Here is a 20,420-nt window from a genome sequence, read left to right on the forward strand (position 1 = left end):
ACAGGGAGCGATCTCCTACACTGGCCGTACACCACTGGTGATCGTCGAGGGGACACTGAATAGTGCACGGTACATCCAAACCGTCATCGAACCCATCGTTCTACCATTCCTAGACCGGCAAGGGAACTTGCTGTTCCAACAGGACAATGCACGTCCGCATGTATCCCGTGCCACCCAACGTGCTCTAGAAGGTGTAAGTCAACTACCCTGGCCAGCAAGATCTCCGGATCTGTCCCCCATTGAGCATGTTTGGGACTGGATGAAGCGTCGTCTCACGCGGTCTGCACGTCCAGCACGAACGCTGGTCCAACTGAGGCGCCAGGTGAAAATGGCATGGCAAGCCGTTCCACAGGACTACATCCAGCATCTCTACGATCGTCTCCATGGGAGAATAGCAGCCTGCATTGCTGCGAAAGGTGGATATACACTGTACTAGTGCCGACATTGTGCATGCTCTGTTGACTGTGTCTATGTGCCTGTGGTTCTGTCAGTGTGATCATGTGATGTATCTGACCCCAGGAATGTGTCAATAAAGTTTCCCCTTCCTGGGACAATGAATTCACGGTGTTCTTATTTCAATTTCCAGGAGTGAATATACACTCCTGGAAATGGAAAAAAGAACACATTGACACCGGTGTGTCAGACCCACCATACTTGCTCCGGACACTGCGAGAGGGCTGTACAAGCAATGATCACACGCACGGCACAGCGGACACACCAGGAACCGCGGTGTTGGCCGTCGAATGGCGCTAGCTGCGCAGCATTTGTGCACCGCCGCCGTCAGTGTCAGCCAGTTTGCCGTGGCATACGGAGCTCCATCGCAGTCTTTAACACTGGTAGCATGCCGCGACAGCGTGGACGTGAACCGTATGTGCAGTTGACGGACTTTGAGCGAGGGCGTATAGTGGGCATGCGGGAGGCCGGGTGGACGTACCGCCGAATTGCTCAACACGTGGGGCGTGAGGTCTCCACAGTACATCGATGTTGTCGCCAGTGGTCGGCGGAAGGTGCACGTGCCCGTCGACCTGGGACCGGACCGCAGCGACGCACGGATGCACGCCAAGACCGTAGGATCCTACGCAGGGCCGTAGGGGACCGCACCGCCACTTCCCAGCAAATTAGGGACACTGTTGCTCCTGGGGTATCGGCGAGGACCATTCGCAACTGTCTCCATGAAGCTGGGCTACGGTCCCGCACACCGTTAGGCCGTCTTCCGCTCACGCCCCAACATCGTGCAGCCCGCCTCCAGTGGTGTCGCGACAGGCGTGAATGGAGGGACGAAAGGAGACGTGTCGTCTTCAGCGATGAGAGTCGCTTCTGCCTTGGTGCCAATGATGGTCGTATGCGTGTTTGGCGCCCTGCAGGTGAGCGCCACAATCAGGACTGCATACGACCGAGGCACACAGGGCCAACACCCGGCATCATGGTGTGGGGAGCGATCTCCTACACTGGCCGTACACCACTGGTGATCGTCGAGGGGACACTGAATAGTGCACGGTACATCCAAACCGTCATCGAACCCATCGTTCTACCATTCCTAGACCGGCAAGGGAACTTGCTGTTCCAACAGGACAATGCACGTCCGCATGTATCCCGTGCCACCCAACGTGCTCTAGAAGGTGTAAGTCAACTACCCTGGCCAGCAAGATCTCCGGATCTGTCCCCCATTGAGCATGTTTGGGACTGGATGAAGCGTCGTCTCACGCGGTCTGCACGTCCAGCACGAACGCTGGTCCAACTGAGACGCCAGGTGAATATGGCATGGCAAGCCGTTCCACAGGACTACATCCAGCATCTCTACGATCGTCTCCATGGGAGAATAGCAGCCTGCATTGCTGCGGAAGGTGGATATACACTGTACTAGTGCCGACATTGTGCATGCTCTGTTGCCTGTGTCTATGTGCCTGTGGTTCTGTCAGTGTGATCATGTGATGTATCTGACCCCAGGAATGTGTCAATAAAGTTTCCCCTTCCTGGGACAATGAATTCACCGTGTTCTTATTTCAATTTCCAGGAGTGTATATATATATATATATATATATATATATATATATATATATATATATATATATATATATATATGGATAGTAGAAAGACAGTATGTGAGAGGGTTATGTACATGAGAAGTTTGATGACATATAAGTGAGATGTAATTTATAAGTAATTTGGTAGAATTTACATGGTAAGTATCAATGTGGTTTTCGTTATCGTTAAACATATATTTCGGTAATCTTGTTGTGGATATCAGATTCCGAGCGTTGCTGCTTTACAATGTTTTTTGGTTATAATAGTATACATTTATAGGTGATGTTGCGTCTCTTCCTTGGGTATTTTGAATTTTGGTTGAGGTTTTTAATTGTTAATAGACCAATAGCATTACATGACGTAATAGGAAAGACATGTGAAAGACATATGTACGCATGTTGACGGACAAAATACGGATATATATGATTGAACCGCGGTATTGACCGTCTAGGTATGGTTGAACTACAGACAACGTGAGCCTTGTACCTCCTTCCTGGTGGAATGACTGGAACTGGTCAGCTGTCGGACACCCTCCGTCTAATATGCGCTCCTCATGCTTGGTTGTATATATATCTATATATATCAAAAAAAGGTTTGTATCACCTCGGTTCCGAGAGTTCAGGAACCTGTACGGAAAACTGGAATAGAGATCAACATAAACATCATTTCCACGCTTTTTATTGCTCATGGAAACCACACATTACATGTTGTACCACCACACAGCCAGACCTTCAGAGGTGGTGCTCCAAATTGCAGTACACATCGGTACCTGTAACACACAGTAGCACATCCTCTTGCATTGATGCATGCCTGTATTCGTCGTGGTATACTATCCTCAAGTTCATCGAGGCACTGTTGATCCAGACTGCCCCACTCCTCAACGGCGATTCGGCGTAGATCCCTCAGAGTGGTTGGTGGGTCACGTCGTCCATAAACAGACCTTTTCAATCTATCCCAGGCATATTTGATAGGATTCATGTCTGAAGAACATGCTGGCCACTCTAGTCGAGAGATGCCGTTATCCTGAAGGAAGTCATTCACAAGATGGATGTGCACGATGGGGGCGCGAATTTTCGTCCATGCAGACGAATGCCTCGCCAATATGCTGCCGATATGGTTGCACTATTGGTCGGAGGATGGCATTCACGTCTCGTACAGCCGTTACGGCGCCTTCCATGACCGCCAGTGGCGTACGTCGGCCCACATAACGCCACCCCAAAACAGCAGGGAACCTCCACCTTGCTGCACTCGCTGCACAATGTGTCTAAGGCGTTCAGCCTGACCGTGTTACCTCCAAACACGTTTCCGATGATTGTCTGGTTCAAGGAATATCTGACGCTCATCGGTGAAGAGAACGTGATGCCAATCCTGAGCAGGCCATTCAGCATGTTGTTGGGTCCATCTGTACTGCGCTGCATGGTGTCGTGGCTGCAAAGCTGGACCTCGCCATGGACGTCGGGAGTAAAGTTGCGCATCGTGCAGCCTATTGCGCACAGTTTGAGTCGTAGCACGACATCCTGTGGCAGCACAAAAAGCGTTATTCAACATGGTGGCGTTGCTGTCAGGGTTCCTTCGAACCATAATCCGTAGGTAGCGGTCATCCGCTCCAGCAGTAGCTCTGAGGTGGCCCGAGTGAGGCATGTCATCGACAGTTCCTGTCTCTCTGTATCTCCTCCATGTCCGAACAACATCGCTTTAGGTCACTCCGAGACGCCTGGACACTTCCCTGGTTAAGAGCCTCTCCTGGCACAAAGTACCAATACGGAGGCGATCGAACTGCGGTATTGACCGTCTAGGCGTGGTTGAACTACAGACAACACGAGCCGTGTACCTCCTTACTGGTGGAATGACTGGAACTGGTCGGCTGTCGGCCCCCTCCGTCTAATATGCGCTGCTCATGCACGGTTGTTTACGTCTTTGTGCGGGTATAGTGTCATCTCTGAATAGTCAAAGGGACTGTGTCTGTGATACGATATCCACAGTCAACGTCTATCTTCAAGAGTTCTCGGAGCCAGGGTGATGCAAAACCTTTTTTGATGTGTGTATATTTCACTTAATTAAATCTTTTGTTTTTATCGTGTCTTTCGTTTTTTTATGTCTTTTGTTCTCATTATGTATTTTGTTTTTATTACGTCCTTTGCTTTTACTAAAAACCTACATTGTATTAAAATAGCATTACTTAAACTTTTTTGTATAACAAAGAAAGGAATATACAGTAATACTTGCTGTAACAAAATTGTAAACCAAATATGACAACGCGCTTGCGAGAAAAATAAATTGTATAAAAAAATGTAAAACCGCTATGGCTGAAAAGAGACGCCAGCATGCCCTCAAACAGTTCGCCCTACTTCCTCAGAGGTGAGAATGAAAAGTGAAAAAAAAATCCGTAAGCGTACGAGGTGATGGAGATCTCTTCTGAACAGCAAGTTGTGAGGCATCCCAGATATGCTCAATAATGTTAATGTCTGGGGAGTTTGGTGGCCAGTGGAAGTGTTTCAACTCAGAAGAGTGTTCCTGGAACCACTCTGTAACAATTCTGGACGTGTGGGGTGTCGCATTGTCCTGATGGAATTGCCCAAGTCCGTCGGAATGCACAATGGGCATGCAGGTGATCAGACAGGATGCTTACGTACGTATCACCTGACAGAGTCGCATCTGGACGTATCAGAGGTCCCATTTCATTCAAACTGAACACGCCCCACACCATTACAGAGCCTCCATCAGCTTGTACAGTCCCCTGCTGTCATGCAGTGTCCATGGATTCATGAGGTTGTCTCCATACCCGTACACGTCCATCCGCTCGATACAGTTTGAAACGAGACTCGTCCGACCAGGTAACATGTTTCCAGTCTTCAACGGTCCAATATCGTGGTTGACGGGGCCAGGTGAGGCGTAAAGTTTCGTGTCATGCAGTCATCAAGGGTACACGAATGGGCCTTCGGCTCCGAAAGCCCATATCGAAGATGTTTCATTGACGGGTTCGGACGCTGATTCTTGTTGATGGACCTGCGTTCAAATCTGGACCAATTTTCGGAAGAGTTGCAATTCTGTCACGTTGAACGATTCTCATCAGTCTTCGTTGGTACCGTTCTTGCAGCACCATTTGCGGCCGCAGCGATGTCGGGGATTTGATGTTTTACCGGATTCCTGATATTCACGGTACAATGGTGAAATGGTCGTATGGGAAAATCCCCACTTCACCCCTACCTCGTTGATGCTGATCCCATCGCTCGTGCGCCGACTATAACACCACGTTCAAACTTACTTAAATCTTGCTAAGGCGCCATTGTAGCAGCAGTAATCGATCTAACAACTGCACCAGACACCTGTTGTCTTATATTGCCGTTGCCGGCCGCAGCACCATATTCTGCCTGTTTACACATCTCTGTATTTGAATAAGCATCCCCATACCAGTTTCTTTGTCACTTCAGTCTATCCTTAAATAGTAATAGTAACTTTATTTCCATAAACATGTATTATGTAACAGTATGTGACATAACTAGAAATGCTATAGCACGAAATATAAGGGCTACAAAAATTAAGAAATTACGTTCGTTATTTAGTGTTACCATTGTAATGTATGTTAATTAATAAAAACCATTGCATCAACCGCTGACGACATCCATATGATGTACATTGTACCACGGATGAATAAATAAATCGGTCAACCAATTAATCAATCTTCAGATGGCGCTTTCAGATATCCTTGCTTTCCTGCTGAGGCCTCATTTTGAACTCGTTACTGGTTTGGTGCAGTGATGGATATTTCTAGGAGACCAACGCGTACTGTACTTCTGTTGGTATATTCATTTTAAAGGTAACACATTACTGCACGTGCACTGTGAGAGCGCTGTTTAGTTCTCCCAAAACTGCTTTAATATACTCAGTTATATGTTTTATATCAGCACGTAAGCTGAACATTTAGAAAACGTAACACAGCGTCACATGAGACCAAAATAACTAAACTCATGTCAGACTGGGCCACATTTTGTAAATTTAGGGTGTACGTGTTGCCGTACAACATAGAAAGTAGTGCGTTAAACCAGTTCCCAGATAATTAAACAGCACTCACGTAGAGTACGTACAGAAATGTATTGACTTTAAAATGCATACAGTAATACAAATACAACACGAATTCGTCGCACAGAAATACACATCACTGAACCAAACCATCAACTAGCACAGTACAAAAAAATGCCCACAGCAGGAAAGCAACGAAATCTCTAACAGCTGTCTGAAGACTGATTTGTAATAAATCAGAAACCGGTAACGGTATGATTTAAATAAACTTTTTAAACGATATTTGTGGCCGGTTGCTGTTTAAATTGTAAAACTTGTAGTTGTACGACGGGCACAGTTCTCACCTTTCGAAAAGATAGCGAAAGTGTTTATATTGCATGAATGACGACAATGCTTCACAGAATAGTACCTTATCGCCGAATGAAATCGGCGCCCAGGAGTGAAAGTTAGGATACGTGCAGTCAGGTAATGTCAAAAGTAGCAATACAGGACAGCACTGTAGCTTCCTTACGGACTCTGTTGCACATGGGTGCTCATTTTTGAAGGGGGCTGAAAAAATTCCTTGCCACATTCAAAGATGTAATTTTTTTTAAAAAATGCTGGAAATTCCAGAAAGTACTGGACAGTGAATAGCAATCACTATCTGAGTAACTGTTATCACATTTTATAACGTGTGATTCACAGTAATACAATCTGCTCTATTCTGATGAAATAGAAAAAAAGTTGCAGTACGTGATAACAAAAAGCTGTAACCAGTCCTAAAAGGAAAGTTCAACCACCGCCATTAAGTTTATGAATAAAAACGGTCACTGAAATGTAAATTCATGTTACGTGATACATAAAACTACTTTTGGGAGTAAATCTGTATGCCACCCTTTCTTTGGTGATGCAGAAGGTACAACTGAATAATAACGGCGCAGGTTCGAATCCTGCCTTGGGCATGGATGTGTGTGATGTCCGTAGGTTAGTTAGGTTTAAGTAGTTCTAAGTTCTAGGGAACTGATGACCTCAGTCCTACAGTGCTCAGAGCCATTTGAACCAATTATTTTGTGCGACTGGATTCGTGATTTCCTGTCAGAAAGGTCACAGTTCGTAGTAATGGACGGAAAGTCATCGAGTAAAACAGAAGTAATATCCGGCGTTTCCCAAGGAAGTGTTATAGGCCCTCTGTGGTCCCTCATCTATATTAACGATATAGGAGACAATATGAGTAGCCGTCTTAGATTGTTTGCAGATGATGCTTTTAAAGTCATCAGATGACCCAAACGAGTTGCAAAATGATTTAGATAAGATATCTGTACGATGTTAAAAGTGGCAATTGACCCTAAATAAGAAAAGTGTGACGTTATTCACTCGAGTACTTAAAGAAATCCGCTAAATTTCGATTACGTGATAAGTCACACAAATCTGAAGGCTGTAAATTCAACTAAATACTTAGGAATTTCAATTACAAATAATCTAAATTAGAACGATCACATAGATGATGATGTGGTAGAGCAAATCAAAGACTGCGATTCATTAGCAGAGCACTTAGAAGGTGTAACAGGTCTACTAAAGAGACTGCCTACACCACGCGTGTCCACCCTACTCTGAAGTATTGCTGTGCGGTGTGGGATCCGCATCAGGTGGGACTGACGGATGACATCGAAAAAGTTCAAAGAAGGGCAGCTCGTTTTGTATTATCGCGAAATGGGAGCGGTAGTGCCGCAGACATGATACGTGAATTGGAGTGGCAATCATTAAAACAAAGGCAGTTTTCGTTGTGACGTGATCTTCTCGTGAAATTTCAGTCACCAGTTTTCTCCTCCGATTGCGAAAACTGTTGGCACCCACCTTAGAGGGAGAAACGATCATCACGATAAAATAAGATAAATCAGAGCTCGCACAGAAACATTTACATACTCGTTTTCCCGCGCGTCGTTCGAGAGTGGAACGGTAGAGAGACAGCTTGAAGGTGGTTCATTGAACCCTCTGCCAGGCACTTTATTGTGAATAGCGGAGTAATCATGTAGACGAAGCTGTAGATGTGAACATTCATTTTATTTTTACCCGGCACGATGTCATTTACCAGCAGGACAATGCAACGTCTCACACAGCTCGCAGTGTACGTGTGTGGTTCGAAGAGGACCAGCCTGAGTTTACTGTACCTCCGAGGCCACCAAACTCCCCAGACGTAATCCCAGTCGACAAACTGTGGCAACATCTCGATAGGGCTCTTCGCACCATGAATCCTCAACCGCAGTATCCCTCGCAGCTGGCCACGGCGCTGGAGTCAGCGTGGCTCCACATCCCTGTCGGTCGCTTCCAGAACCTCACTGACGCTCTTCCTGGACGTCTTGCAGCGGTCCGCGCTGCTTAAGGTGGTTATTCTTGCTTCTGGCAGTTAGTCACATCAATGTGACTGACCAGTTTATTACTGCATAAAATCATACGTAATCTCAGTAGTTAGATGTCCAGGGCAAAACACACAATCAGTGCACCAAAAAGGCTGTTTATCAAACCAGTTATTTTTTCACTGAATGTAACCTAAATTCAAGCTCTTAATTTAAGGATAATTGCAGAATGTGGTGCCACAGAACGTGGCACTACACAAAATTGGCGCTAATAGCATAGGCACATACCGAACACACACTACACAGATCTGCAAGTCCACGGTATTGGTGATAAGTTGAGAAAATCGTCCCGAAACACATGCGCTACAAAACGCCACTGTTTCCTGTGCATGTATCCCGACATCAATATGGGATATGATCACCATGCGCACGTACTCAGGCCGCACAACGGGTTGGCACACTCTGGATCAGATGGTCGAGCCGGCCGGTGTGGCCGTGCAGTTCTAGGCGCTTCAGCTTGGAACCGCGTGACCGCTACGGTCGCAGGTTCGAATCCTGCCTCGGGCGTGAATGTGTGTGATGTCCTTAGGTTAGTTAGGTTTAAGTAGTTCTAAGTTCTAGCGGACTGATGACCACAGATGTTAAGACCCATAGTGCTCAGAGCCATTTGAACCATTTGAGCCAGATGGTCGAGTAGCCTCCCATTCTGGCGCCAGTGCCTGTCGGAGCTCCTGAAGTGTCCTAGGGGTTTGAAGACGTGCAGAGATACGTCGACCGAGAGCATCCCAGACGTGCTCGATGGGGTTTAGGTCTGGATAACAGGCAGGCCACTCCATTCGCCTGTTATCTTCTGTTTCAAGGTACTCCTCCGCGATGGCAGCTCGGTGGGACCGTGCATTATCATCCATCAGGAGGAAGGTGGGACCCACTGCACCCCTGTAATGGCGGACATACTGGTGCAAATTACGTCCCGATACACCTGACCTGTTACAGTTCTTCTGTCAAAGACGTGCTGAGATGTACGTGCACCAATCATAATCCCACACCATCAAACCACGACCTTCATACAGGTTCCTTTCAAGGACATTAAGGTGTTGGTGTCTAGTTCCTGGTTCACGCCAGATGAAAACCTGGCGAGAATACCTCGTCCGTGAACATAACCTGGGACCACTGTTCCAATGACCGTGTACTGTGTTCCTGAAACCAGGCTTTACGGGCTCTCCTGTGCCCTGTGCAGGTCTCCGGGCGAATAAACCATGTCTGTTCAGTCGTCTGTAGCCTGTGTGTCTGGAAACAACTGTACCAGTGGCTGCGGTAAGGTCCCGAGCAAGGCTACCTGCAGTACTCCGTGGCCGTCTGCGGGCACTGATGGTGAGATATCGGTCTTCTTGAGGTGTTGTACACTGTGGACGTCCCGTACCGTAGCGCCTGGATATGTTTCCTGTCTGCTGGAATAGTTGCCATAATCTTGAGATCACACTTCGTGCTACGTGCTACGACCTGCTGTGTTTGGCCAGCCTCCAGTCGCCCTAGTATTCTACCCCTCACAACGTCATCAATACGTGTTCTTTGAGCCACTTTCAACACACAGTCGCCATTAGCACATCTGAAAACGTCTGCACACATACTCGCTGCACCGTACTCTGACATGCACCAACAAACCTTTGCGTATGTGGACTGCTGCCAGCGCCACCGTGCGACGATCGCAGGTCAAATGCACCGCATGATCATACCCCGAGGTGATTTAAACCGCAAACCTCCCACCATAGCTTTGTTTCACCACGTATCAGCATTATCCTTAATTTATGAGCATGAGTGTAAATAGTCAATCACTATCTCCTATGTGCAAAAAACAGTGTTTAATTCCGGCGCGGATAATCACTTGGCTTACCTGTGCGACAACGGATACTGAGGCTGTTGCAATGTTTCGGTGGAATAGGCTGAAAGAAATCACGCTCTTTTGCCATTACTGAAATACAACGTCCTGAGTGCAGTGCAAGAGTGTTAAGCGGCAACATATCACAAGTTAATAGTCGGATCAAGGATGCTGCAATGCCAGTCAGAACTCGTACGTTTAAATTGTTTTAAATAGAAACTGTGATGTGGAGGTTCAGAATCGAATAATTTGAAAACTAATTGCACTTCAATTTTGCATTCTTTAGCAGAAATTATAAGATATGAACATACGGTACCTGCATCATTGGACAGGTTATTAACAGTTTGTTGTAATTTGAAAATAAATAGTAAGTTTAGAAGGTGTGCTCTCTAAAGAAAACTTTCATGAATTTAGTTCATGAAACAAAATTTACATTCAGTGCTTTGAAATAAAAATAGGTTAGGAGTGATGTGATTGTTTCCTGAGTTCGTTTATATTCTGCATTACCTGAAACAACAGTACCAAATAGTCAAACAATGCGAGTTACGAAATGTACAAACCAAAACTGAGGTTTCCTAACTCGATAGCTGACTTTCTGCAATATTGGTGCATGCGAATGCATAGTCGGACATTACCTTCTGTAATACGAGAGTGAGTCAAATGAAAACCTTAAATTTGTAATAACAAATCGAAATTTCGAGCCGTTATCCTCTAAGTTTGTAAAAGTGGTACCAACAGCGTGCAGAATGGCCTGTAGGTGGCAGCAAAGTGCAGATGCACACATACCGTCGCAGTATCAGTATAAAGATGGCCGCCCCACTTGTGACTTGCACCAGGGAAGAACAGCATTCTGTTTTTCGGTTTTTGCGTAGTGAAAGTGTGGAACCTATTGAAATTCATCGACGGATGAAGGTTCAATAAGGTGATGCATGTTTGTCACAGCATGACGTGACAATGCAAGGCCCCACACTGCCCGTACAACAGTTGCAACAATCACAGACCTGCATTTTGAGCGTCTTCCTCATCCACCGTACTCACCAGACCTTGCCCCAAGTGATTTCCATGTGGTTGGACCACTCAAAGACGCAGAGGGAGGAAAGAAGTTCCGTTCTCATGAAGACGTACGCCACGCGGCGCATGAGTGGTTGTGCGGACTACTAAAAGAATTTTTTTCTAAAGGAATTTATGCACTTTGTTAGCGCTGGATGACTTGCATTGAGCGTGGGGGATATTCTGTTGAAAAGTGATACAGCTTTGTACCACTTCTGCACAATAAATAATATTTAAAAAAATATTTAAGGTTTTCATTTGACTCACCCTCGATATACCAAGCTGCAGCAACAGGCTTCCGAAATCAGGCCTTCATATCAATACACACCTGCTTCAGCCAACGCTCGACACCGAAGTGTTTGCCCACATGGACTGACTATTTGACGACAATATAAATTTTGGTATCCAGAGAGTCTCCTTTATACATGTACACAGAAATAGGTGTTTCCTGTCTCAAACAATACCACTTCTCATAATGTAACAGCCTTTCACCTGTTGGTTAGGATCTTCTAGTGGCCACTGTTCATAACCCGTGGGACATGGCTGCAGGTGGTACACGATTGTTTGTAGAGATGTTGCTCAGTCTGCGTTGATACACCAACAAATCGGGAAACTTCTTTCACGCTCGGTCATGGGCACGTCCAAACATGACAGCTCCTTTCTGACAGTCTGTCCCGTCTCCACGTCGAAGCTTCTTACTGTGTTGATTTCAAACAACCGACCGGTTCGAAATCACCACCTCACCGCCATTACTTACGTCAGCAGTACATGGTCACATGGTCTCATGATACCGGATCTGCACCCCTACAGCGCTCCGACGCGACAAGTGACCTCTTTTAAATGGCTGACAGTATTTTGACCGCAGATCTTACAAGGTGAGGAATAACACTGAACAACGAATGAATTAGTTCCCTAGCCATATTCCACCACTTTATTGCATCGCCGTTTATACGGATCGCCACAAACCTTTTACATCCCAATTATACAAAGCAGAGGATCCTAAGTTGTTTCCTGAAATAAAGAATCTGTAATTGGAGATGGCATTTCATGCGATATGAAGTCTTTCATGGACAATGCTAGTGAGGCACACGTATGCTTGTTTTTCAGCATCAACGTTGATGGTGATATTATGATAAACAACACACAGTCGCCTATGATCTGTCCAAAATTCATTTTCTCCTGTGGGTTAACGTGATGTTATTGATGTAGAAACTCCAACTTTCCCTGAAGAGGAACTGGTTAGCAGTAGCAGGTTCCTGGCTGTGTGTCTTATTATACAAGAGACAATAGGGATATTTTAGACAGTGTGACCAAACTGCATGCGAAGTTGTAATGCATGCACTGAGAGTGGCTGTCGTTACTCTGAACGGCTGCTCTCAGCTTAAGTTGTAGATATAATGCGTAAGTTGTATATATCAGTACAAAAACAAAGTGTTCATTTCCGACCATTAGTTCATTATTTACAGACACTGAGTTTTGCCTCCTCTCTCATTTCTTTAATTCTGGCTCGAATGTTTGGCTCAAGTTGTTTATAAAGTGAGGCCAAAAGTGAAAATTGCGTTGGCATCCATGGAATAAGATCTAGAATAACTTGGGATTGAAAACTGGACTGATGTATCCGTATTTTAACACTTTCGGGCGCAATCCACTCAGACACAGTTGCCTTTTAGACCACTGTGTCCTTTACTGCGAAGATAACGGATAAAGACACTTGTTCAAAGTCATATACCAAATAGATACGAACATACCTGAATACGATGCCCCGATTCTGCTGACGCTACCATACGTCACACAGCGATCTCCGCCGACCAGGAGGTTCGTCTCGACCATCGTTAACCAAACCCGCTAGCAACACAGCTCCATCCGATCGTGTAGTATGTATCACTGGGCTACTGACGTAGCTCGCTCCCGTTCTTTCCAAATAAAACGTTATTTGTCTCCATGTTTACACATTTTTCCATTCTGTGCCTGTATCTACCGAGGCCAATGTGTCCACACAGCGGCTGATAAGAACGTACACAAAACGTAAGACGTTCACGTCAAAATAAAACGATTCGTATCTCGACGAGCCGCCACTACTTAAAAATGCGCTGCGTTCATCAAGTCAAGCAACAGAATAGTTGACGAGATGTGAATACTGAAAGCACGAGGTTGCTCGTTGCGATATCGAGCGAATAGCATTTCAAATATAACACCCAACACGTAATCCGTACTGTATCGGTAAGTAACGAAGAGGTATATTTACTTATGCACCTTACTTCAAAATGAAAGGTCCGTCAGAAAATTCACCGAGTTAATAACGACGAAAATTTTATCCTAAGGCCGGCCGGTGTGGCCAAGCGGTTCTAGGCGCTGCAGTCTGGAACCGTGTGACCAATACGGTCGCAGGTTCGAATCCTGCCTCGGACACGGATGTGTGTGATGTCCTTAGATTAGTTAGATTTAAGTAGTTCTAAGTTCTAGGGGACTGATGACCTCAGATATTAAGTCCCATAGTGCTCAGAGCCATTTGAACCATTTTTTTAATCCTGAATCTGATGATAGAATGGTTTAATATTCATATTTCAGTCATATTGTATCAATAATACAGGAAGAGGTAAAGCAGTTTTGTCGGCAGATGATATTTTGAAAGTCCTGTGGTTGTTTAATAAAATATATTTCTTCTATAACAGCTGCCGTACCACTCAATACATCAAATAATACTAAAACATTTTATTGGTTCTTGCCATTAATGGCTTTGGACATGTCGTTTATCATCAGATAGGCTGCATCGCATTTATTGATCAGTTGCTGAGTGTGAACAGTGCTAAGATGACCTATAGAGAAAACCCAATTTGTATTGAGATATACTCAGATTCAAATGAATAGCGGGGATAAACTCAAATTACAAACAATCGGATCATGTATTGTCTACATGCTTACGATAAAAAAATCACACTTATTTATGAAAACTAGCATTTTTCGAGTAGTCATATGAAGAATAAGTATTTTTGCAGTATCATTTAATGACTGTACGTATGTTCGAAGAAATTTCGGTCTTCTAGCCGGTTGTTGTCGATTATACTCCACGATATTTCAACTTGTTACCTGTCAGTCATCCTCCAGTGAGTCATGGGATACGAGGGTCACTCCAAAAGAAATGCACATTATTTTTGTAAAAATACAGTTTTCATTCTGCATGTGTGAAAGTTTTACAGTGTGTAGATACAACCTTCCCGCTTTATTTTAGACTTAGTTCAAACTGTTCCCGTGAGTGGTGCCGTCACAGCATGTCTTCAAAATGGCTGCTACACCTGACGTTCGTCAGAAGCAACGTGCTGTCATAGAATTCCTGTGTTGTGAAAACGAGACAGTGGGATACATCCAGTAGAGGTTGAAAAAGGTGTGCGGAGATGCTGCTGTCGATCGCAGTACAGTTAATCGGTGGGCAGGCTGGTTGCGTGATGAAAGTGGGCATGGCAATATTGAGGATTGTCCTCACAGCGGCACACACTCCAGACAATGTGCAGAGAGTTAACGAATTGGTGACTGCTCATAGACGCATCACAGTGAATGAACTGTCACGCTACGTTGGGATAGGGGAAGGAAGTGTCTGCAGAATACTGAAAGTGTTGGCATTAAAAAAGGTTTGTGCCAGGTGGGTTCCCAGGATGTTGACAGGACTCACAAAGAAATAAGAAAAACGGTATGCAGCGAACTTTTGGAACAGTACAAGAATGGTGGAGATGAATTTCTTGGAAGAACTGTGACAGGTGATGAAACATGGCTCCATCATTTTTCACCAGAGACGAAGAGGCAATCAGTGGAGTGGCATCATGCAAATTCACCCAAGTAAAAAAAAAAAAAAAAAAAAAAAAAAAAAAAAAAAAAAAAAAAAAAAAAAATACGAAACCACACCTTCTGCTGGAAAAGTTATGGCTACAGTGTTTTTCGACTCCGAAGGACTCTTGCTTGTGGACGTCGTGCCAAGTGTAACCACCATAAATTCTGATGTATATGTGACGACACTGAAGAAACTTCAAGCTCGATTGAGTCGTGTTCGACCACATCGGCAAAAGTAGGATGTTTTGCTGTTGCACGAAAATGCATGGCCACATGTCACTCAGAAAACCATGGAAGCGATCACAAAATTCAGATGGACAACACTGAAACACGCGCCTTACAGTCCTGACCAGGCTCCATGTGACTATCATCTCTTTGGGAAACTGAAAGACTATCTTCGTGGAACAAGGTTTGAAGATGATGACTCCCATGTGCACACTGCCAAACAGTGGCACCAACAGGTTGGTCCAGAATTTTGCCGTGCGGGTATAAAGGCACTGGTTCCGAGATGGCGTAAGGCAGTTGAGAGGGATGGAAATTATGTGGAAAAATGAAAATATAGTTCCTAAAGCATGAATCTACACACTGTAAAACTTTCGAACACTTAGAATAAAAGATGGATTTAAAAAAAAATAGTGTGCATTTCTTTTGGAGTGACCCTCGTACCTCCTTTTGCCCAGTGTAGTGCAGCAACTCGGCATGGCACGGACTTATAAAGTCGGTGAAAGTCCCCTGTTGAAATATTGAGCCATGCTGCCGCTATGACGACAATGATGATGGTGAGGTCCCATGCTCCGAGGAGCGTAGGGGATGATGCTACAGACCCGCATCGCCTACTAGGCAAGGTCCTAGCGGAGGTGGTTTGCCATTGCTGCTATAGCCGGCCATAATTGAGAACGTGAATGTGTTGCCCATGCAGCATTTTGTGTACAAACTTTCCTCCAGGTTATGCCCCATAACAATTTGATGGGGTTCATCTCGGGCGATCTGACTGGCTAAATCATTGGCCCGAACTTTGCAGAATGATCTTCAAACGAGTCGTCAACAATTGTGGCCCGGTGACAGGCGAATAGGCATCCACAAAAATTCCAACGTTCTTTAGGAGCGTGAAGTCCACGAATGGCTGCAAACGGTCTGCAAGTAGCCGACCATAAACATTTCCAGTCAAAGATGGGTTCAATTGGACCAGAGGACCCAGTCCATTCTACGCAAACACAGCCCACACCATTACGGCGCCACCACAATCTTGCAAAGTGCCTTGTTCACAACTTGGATCCATGGCTTCACAGCGTCTGCGCCACACCCGACACATCAGCTCTTACCAACTGAAATCGGGACTCATCTGACCAGGCCAGGGTTATCCAGCAGTCTTCAGTCCAACTGATATGGTGACGAGCCCAGGAGAGGCACTGAAGATACATTCGTCGTACGTCCCACATTGATTTCTGCGGTTATTTCGAGCAGTGTTGCTCGCCTGTCAGCACTGACAACTCTACGCAAACGCCGCTGTTCTCGGTCGTTAAGTGAAGGCCGCCAGCCACTGTGTTGTCCATGGTGAGAGGTAACGCCTGAAATTTGGTATTCTCGACACGCTCGTGACACTGTGGATCTCGGAACATTTAATTCCCTGAAGTTAATTCCCGCAGCGCGGCCATAATCACGTCAGAAACCTTCTCACAATAATCACCTGGGTACAACCGTCAGTTCTGCCATTGCATTGCTCTTTTATACCTTGTGTACGCGATACTACTGCCATCGCACAATCTCGCTCACCTCAAGAAAAGCTAAAGATTTTGCCAACATTCTCTCCCCTTTATCCACTTCCTAGGTCTTGGTTTTAACTGATAGTGTCCTGCAAAAAACCTTGGCTTATTAAAAGAATAAAATATCTTGTAACCACAAAAAGGAACTGTATCTAACAACAAGAAAGAGTAATGACCCAGAAACAGCCAAATATTATAAAAACTACTGTGCTACATTAACAAAGGTTATTAAAAAGTCCAGAAGCATGTGCATCATGTCTGAGATTAATACCTCTGATAACAAAATCAAAACAATTTGGAATATTATTACAAGGGAGACAGGGCAACCGAGAGCACACGATGACACCATTACCATCAAAGTGAATGGAAACTTGACAAACAATAAGCCGGAAGTCGAAAACATTTTGAATAATAATTTCTTAAATTTTGTAGAGAAAATAGGATATAAATGTTCATTAGAAGAAACAAGGTAGTTAATGGAAGAGGCTTTACCCACACCATTTGATACAATTGAAATTCGACCCACCTCTCCTTCTGAAATTAGGAAGATAATAAACTCTCTTAAGAATAAAAGCTCACATGGAATTGATGGTATTTCCAGTAGGATAATAAAAGCTTGTTCCCAAGAGATAAGTGGGATTCTTTGCCACATATGTAATAGCTCTCTGAAGCAGGTTATTTTCCCAGATAGACTGAAGTATGCCATTGTTAAACCACTGCATAAAAAAGGGATACGTCTGATGTCAACAACTACTGCCCAACCTCTCTTCTGACTGCCTTATCCAAAATTTTGGAAAAAGTAATGTGTTGTAGAGTAACTTCACACCTTTGTAAAAAATAAAGTTTTAACAAAATGTCAGTTTGGTTTCCAGGAAGGGTTTTCAACGGAAAATGCTATATATACTTTCACTAATGAAATATTAAATGCTCTGAGTAGCTGGAAGTCACCCGTTGGGTTTTTTTTGTGATCTCTCAAAGGCTTTTGATTATGTAAATCATGGAATACTTCTAGATAAGCTCAAGTACTATGGTATGAACGGGACAGCGCTCAAATGGTTTAAATCATACCTAACTGGAAGAGTGCAGAAAGTTGAAATAAGCAGTTCACATAATATGCAAAATCCTGGCGAGTTCTTGGGTCCTCTGCTGTACTTAATATATATTAATGACTTGCCATTCTCTATTCACGAAGATGCAAAGCTGGTACTTTTTGCCGATGACACAAGTATAGATATCACACGCAACAGACAAGAATTAACTGATGCAATTGTAAACGATGTTTTTCAGAAAATCATTAAGTGGCTCTCTGCAAATGGGCTCTCATTAAACTTTGACAAAAAACAGTACATACAGTTCCACACAGTAAATGGAATGACACCAATAATAAATATATACTTCGATCAGAAATCGGTAGATAACGTAGAATATTCAAAATTTCTAGGTGTATGCATTGATGAGGGGTTGAAGTGGAAAAAACACACTGAAGATCTGCTGAAACGTTTGAGTTCAGCTACTTATGTTATTAGGGTCATTGCAAATTTTGGCGATATACATCTGAGTAAATTAGCTTACCACGCCTATTTTCATTCTCTGCTTTTGAATGGCATCATATTCTGGGGTAACTCATCATTGAGTAAAAGAGTTTTCGTTGCATAAAACCGTGTAATCAGAATAATTGCTGGAGCTCATCCAAGATCATCCTGCAGACACTTATTTAAGGAGCTTGAGATCTCCACTGTAGCCCCACAATAAATTATATATTCACTTATGAAATTGGTTATTAACAATCCGAACGAATTCAAAAGTAATGGCAGTGTACATGGCTACAACACTAGGAGAAAGGATGATCTTCACTACTCAAGGTTAAATCTAATTTTGGCTCAGAATGGGGTAAATTATGTTACCACAAAAGTTTTTGGTCACTTACCTAATAGCATCAAAAGTCTGACAGATAGCCATATAGCATTCAAAAGGAAATTAAAAGAATTTCTTAATGGCAACTCCTTCTACTCATTAGATTAATTTTTGGATATAGTAAGTGGGTAATTTCCCCAACACCCACAAAAAAAATTAAAAATATTAAGTGTCGTGTAATATTTTGTGTAATGTAATATCTTGTATAGAAGCCTTTTATTAACCTGACACGTTCCACATCATTACGAAGTGTCGTATTCATGATCTGTGGAACAAGTACTAATCTAATCTATTAATCTCTCGGGTAGAATGTCCGTTTCCCCCGATTACTGCCTTTAGATGGGCGAGCACTTTTAGGCAAACTATCTGCATCGAAGACCGTTAAGCTTTGTGTACAAGAGTCTTTTTAAGTATATCCATAGTTTGCCATGTATGATGACTGCTCGATGATTGTAAATACAAGTCGGTATGTGTGGGCTTACAACATACTAAATGCCTCAGAGAGCCGTGGTTCTTCCGTCTACCCACAACGTCCAGGGAAAAGTAGTAAACAATGAATGGGGATGAGATGAAGTAAAACCTCCATTAATTTATCTTCTCCATCACGCCATACTACAAAAGAATCGTCCACGTACCTCGAAAATACAGTTGCTTTGTGGGCTGCCGATTCATGCACTCTCTCCACGGAGACCTCCAAAAAAAGGTTGGCCACCATAAGAGGCCGTCAATCTACTCAAAATATTCGTGGCTGATCATAACATAGGTTGAGGAACGAGCTTTCCGAAACAAAGCAGTGATGTCCACCTGAGACTTGTTACCAATTATTAGTGCCAAAGAACGTATTTGTATAACGAAACACATATGCTTCTAACGGCAGTACACAGTGCATGATGGAGTAACTTCGTGCCAGTATTATCGATCATCTGTCCTATTCACTTGCTAAGAGAGGAAAAAATGTTTATAAGCTTCTGAACGCTCTCTAATCCCTCTTAATCTCATAATCCCTACACGGGATACACGCTGGTAGCAGTACAATGGTCGTGCAGTCTTCTTCAAATACAGACTGTCTAAATTTACCCAACAAGTGTTGCGACAACCACGTCAATTTTCTTCCAATGATTCTCATTTAAGTTCTTCGAGTATCTCTGTTGCACTTTCGTGTGGGCCATACCGACTTGTTACGAGCCTAGGAGCGCGTCTCTAAATTCGTTCGATGTCTGCTTGATAAGGACGCCGAACAATGAATCAATACTCTAAAATTGATCACAGTAGCGTCCTGATGTGATTTCTTCCACACTTTCAGAACCCTTCCAACGAATTATAATTTACATTTCTGTCGCTAGCCGTTCATTTTCAAACCAGACCTGCACTAAAAGTGCCTAATAAAGCAAAATTCCTTCAACGTACTCGGCTAACGTCTACATAACACGGTCATATAACAGATGTGGAGTAATCATATTACAGTGTGATACATTCAGCAGACGAAATTGTATTCTGTTGTTCCAGACATGCGTGCAAGCTTTCCAATCGCCTTCATCTACATCTACATTTATACTCCGCAAGCCACCCAACGGTGTGTGGCGGAGGGCACTTTACGTGCCACTGTCATTACCTCCC

At 44.1% G+C, this 20,420-nt stretch overlaps 1 protein-coding gene across 1 annotated transcript in view; it reads right to left on the reverse strand.

Moving 5' to 3' along the window:
* Positions 1-13,169, reverse strand: part of LOC126417450 (putative inorganic phosphate cotransporter) — a 421,312-nt gene extending 408,143 nt beyond the window's left edge. The window contains exon 1 of the mRNA XM_050085118.1: positions 13,053-13,169. Coding sequence (XP_049941075.1) covers positions 13,053-13,134 — 82 coding nt within the window. The 5' untranslated portion in view covers positions 13,135-13,169. The remainder of the gene's footprint in view (positions 1-13,052) is intronic.
* Between the last annotated feature and the right edge of the window lie 7,251 nt (positions 13,170-20,420).

Source organism: Schistocerca serialis, chromosome 1, assembly GCF_023864345.2.
Source record: "Schistocerca serialis cubense isolate TAMUIC-IGC-003099 chromosome 1, iqSchSeri2.2, whole genome shotgun sequence".
NCBI lineage: Eukaryota > Metazoa > Arthropoda > Insecta > Orthoptera > Acrididae > Schistocerca > Schistocerca serialis.